Source organism: Lipotes vexillifer, unplaced genomic scaffold (assembly GCF_000442215.2).
Source record: "Lipotes vexillifer unplaced genomic scaffold, Lipotes_vexillifer_v1.1 scaffold414, whole genome shotgun sequence".
NCBI classification, from domain to species: Eukaryota; Metazoa; Chordata; class Mammalia; order Artiodactyla; family Lipotidae; genus Lipotes; species Lipotes vexillifer.
In genome coordinates this window covers 721,927-724,557 of record NW_006782864.1, presented here as the reverse complement: position 1 = coordinate 724,557, position 2,631 = coordinate 721,927, and the positions used below count along the sequence as shown (strand labels likewise).

The following is a 2,631-nucleotide window of genomic DNA, read 5'->3' as shown; positions in this document are numbered from 1 at the left end:
TTTCCCTGCTCTTTCCTTACCCATCACACTACAGCCACATTCATCCTGCTTCTGTGCTTTTAGGATCTTCTTTTTTCACTGTAGGGTTATCAGACAGAAACCTACCCGTCTGTCTAAATGTGTCATTTCATTTGGGGCAAGTTTCCCCATGAAGGAAGCCTCCATTCTCTTTCCTTATGTGGAAATGCCACATAATGTCTCTAAAATGTCTCATAAATGTCTCTAAAATGTCTCATAAATGTCTCTATCTTATGTGGGTGTCTTCTTATCAGTATTTTGGAGTCAAATGGAGTGAAGGTGGCCAGGGGAGCCTTCCTGTTGTGGGCGTGAACCTATATTTAACTTCTGCTCTTTCTGGTGCCCCCTGGTTCAGAAGCTCTCAGGCTCTACTTCTCTGGAGAGTGCACATCCAATCTTTCTGGGGGAGGTGGAGGGGTCAGTAGTACTCAGTTTCTTTGCTCAGTGTGCATACCACATACCAGATGAGGGACTAAGTTGTTGTGACTCAGGATAGTTATAATTTATGTATGGGAGGTATAAGTAGAAATTGGGAGTGAGATTGGCTTAACTGCTCTGCTCTTAACAGTGAGTTTCTGGTGCTGACAAACTAATCTCTATCAAGTATTTTATTTGGTCATATAGATGTAAATGCAATTCTCATGTTTTTATCTCTGTCCAGATTTTAGGGCAGCAAATTAATGACTTTACTCTCCCTGATGTGAACCTTATTGGGGAGCATTCTGATGCTGCAGAGCTGGGAAGGATGCTCCAACTCATTTTAGGCTGTGCTGTGAACTGTGAACAGAAGCAAGGTAATTTATTTGATGTTAGTGTATACATGTAAAATAGTTAAGGAAAGTAATACACATTGTGTATTTTATATATAAATCACATGTACAAACAACAACATCTTAAGGCCACCCACAAAGTATGCCATTTTCTGTGATTTTGCTAGTAATCTGTTTTCAAGCTTAAAAGAGTATTACAGGTTAGAATAAATTTGATTATGATGATGTTCTTCCCCTTTCTGCAAGACTGCATAATTCTTTGAGTAGATTATTTTTAACTACACTGAATGTAATGAAATTTACTGTTAATTGGACAAGGTCCAGCCAAATTAATTAATAATTAATTAATTAATAATAGTCAATTCAGCTATAGGAGTGTAAAGTTCGATATTTTAGATTGCAAGTGCAAAGGGTTTACTTCATAAACATTTACTGAATTCATGCATCATGCTGGGGCTTGGAACACAGTGTCAGACAAAACCAATATAGTACCTGCCCTCACGGAACTTGCAGTTGAGTGGGGTGGGCATTTCTAAGTAGAACCCTTGACTTTAAAAGGCAGATGAAAAATTATTTAATGTAGTTCATTGAATTCAGATAAGAATTTCTTATGTATTCTGTTAGGAGATTCATCAGCTCTTGGAGATGTATAGCTGTTAAGAGTTGGCTAATTATTTATTACAGGGTGTGAATAGGAGAAGGCAAGGATGTTACCTATATCCGTCGTTCTGTGGGAAGACAATCAAAATATTTGTTGAGCTTCTCACACAGACCAAGTGTTCTCTGTAACACCTAGCTTGAGGTTTTCCCTAAAAATTACATAAATGATGAAAAATTTGAACAGGATTTTAACCTCTCACTGTCCAGAGGGCATGCTCTGGTCTCAGGAACACAGCAGAGAGCTTGGATCAAATGCAATTCTGAGTTGCCGAGTGTTACCTGTCACTGCCCTGGGGGCCCGGCCTGTTTCCTCGTCTGCAGAGGGAGGGCACGACAGCTGGTCGTCTTGAGGAGTCGGTGAAACGGTGTGTGTGTTTGCTTCGTAACCCGTAGCGCACCGCAGACACAAGGGCTCTGTGTTTAGAGGCTGTTTCTCAGTTCCTAGAAGTGAGGCGTTGGCTCACCGTGCATTTCTCTTGGCTCTCTGACTTGTCAAATTGGGGCACATAAGTGGTGGTGTATTTGAAAAAGCAGAGATTAGCAGTAAAAACGCACTAAAAATAATATTTACCGAGTTCTCCCTTCCTGCCTGGTTAACAGAACAAACAGCACTTTTTACAAATTGGGAAACTGAGACTCCTGAGTATTGTTTGACTTGCCCAAGATCTCTTGCTCGTGAGAGGCTAGCGAGGACAAAAACACGTGTCTCCCACATTAGAACTAAATGCTCTTTGTACTGAGCTGAGCTGTAGGCTTTGGACCTAGACGCTCACTTTGCAGGACAGACTCCCTGGCGTAGCCTAGCTCATTCTCCACTGCCTCCTGGATCTGCCAGTAATCATACGTACTTGGATTTTGGACTTTTAAGATTTAACTTTTTTTTTTTAACTTTTCAAAACTAGTACATTAACGTGGTTCTCATCATCATTTTATCATCCAGCATTTTACGGTGTTCGCGGGGAAGGGCCTTGACGTGGCAACACCGCTTCTTAACTAACGCTTCCCCTCTCACACCTGACTAACCTCCGCCCCCTGTCCCTCGTCACACCCTTCACACCCACGGGGCTGTTGTCCGTCTTCCTCCCATGACTGGGCCACTGCCTCTCCCCACCATGTTCACAGTCTTTCATTCTGATCCCGGCTGTGCCAGCTGCTCTGTAGCCTGGGAATTCTGTGCTTGGTG

At 42.2% G+C, this 2,631-nt stretch overlaps 1 protein-coding gene across 1 annotated transcript in view; it reads left to right on the top strand.

Annotated features, from left to right (window-relative positions):
* HOOK3 (hook microtubule tethering protein 3) overlaps positions 1-2,631 on the top strand; it is a 96,849-nt gene that overhangs the window by 31,982 nt on the left and 62,236 nt on the right. Inside the window, exon 5 of the mRNA XM_007455462.1 lies at positions 680-812. Coding sequence (XP_007455524.1) covers positions 680-812 — 133 coding nt within the window. The remainder of the gene's footprint in view (positions 1-679; positions 813-2,631) is intronic.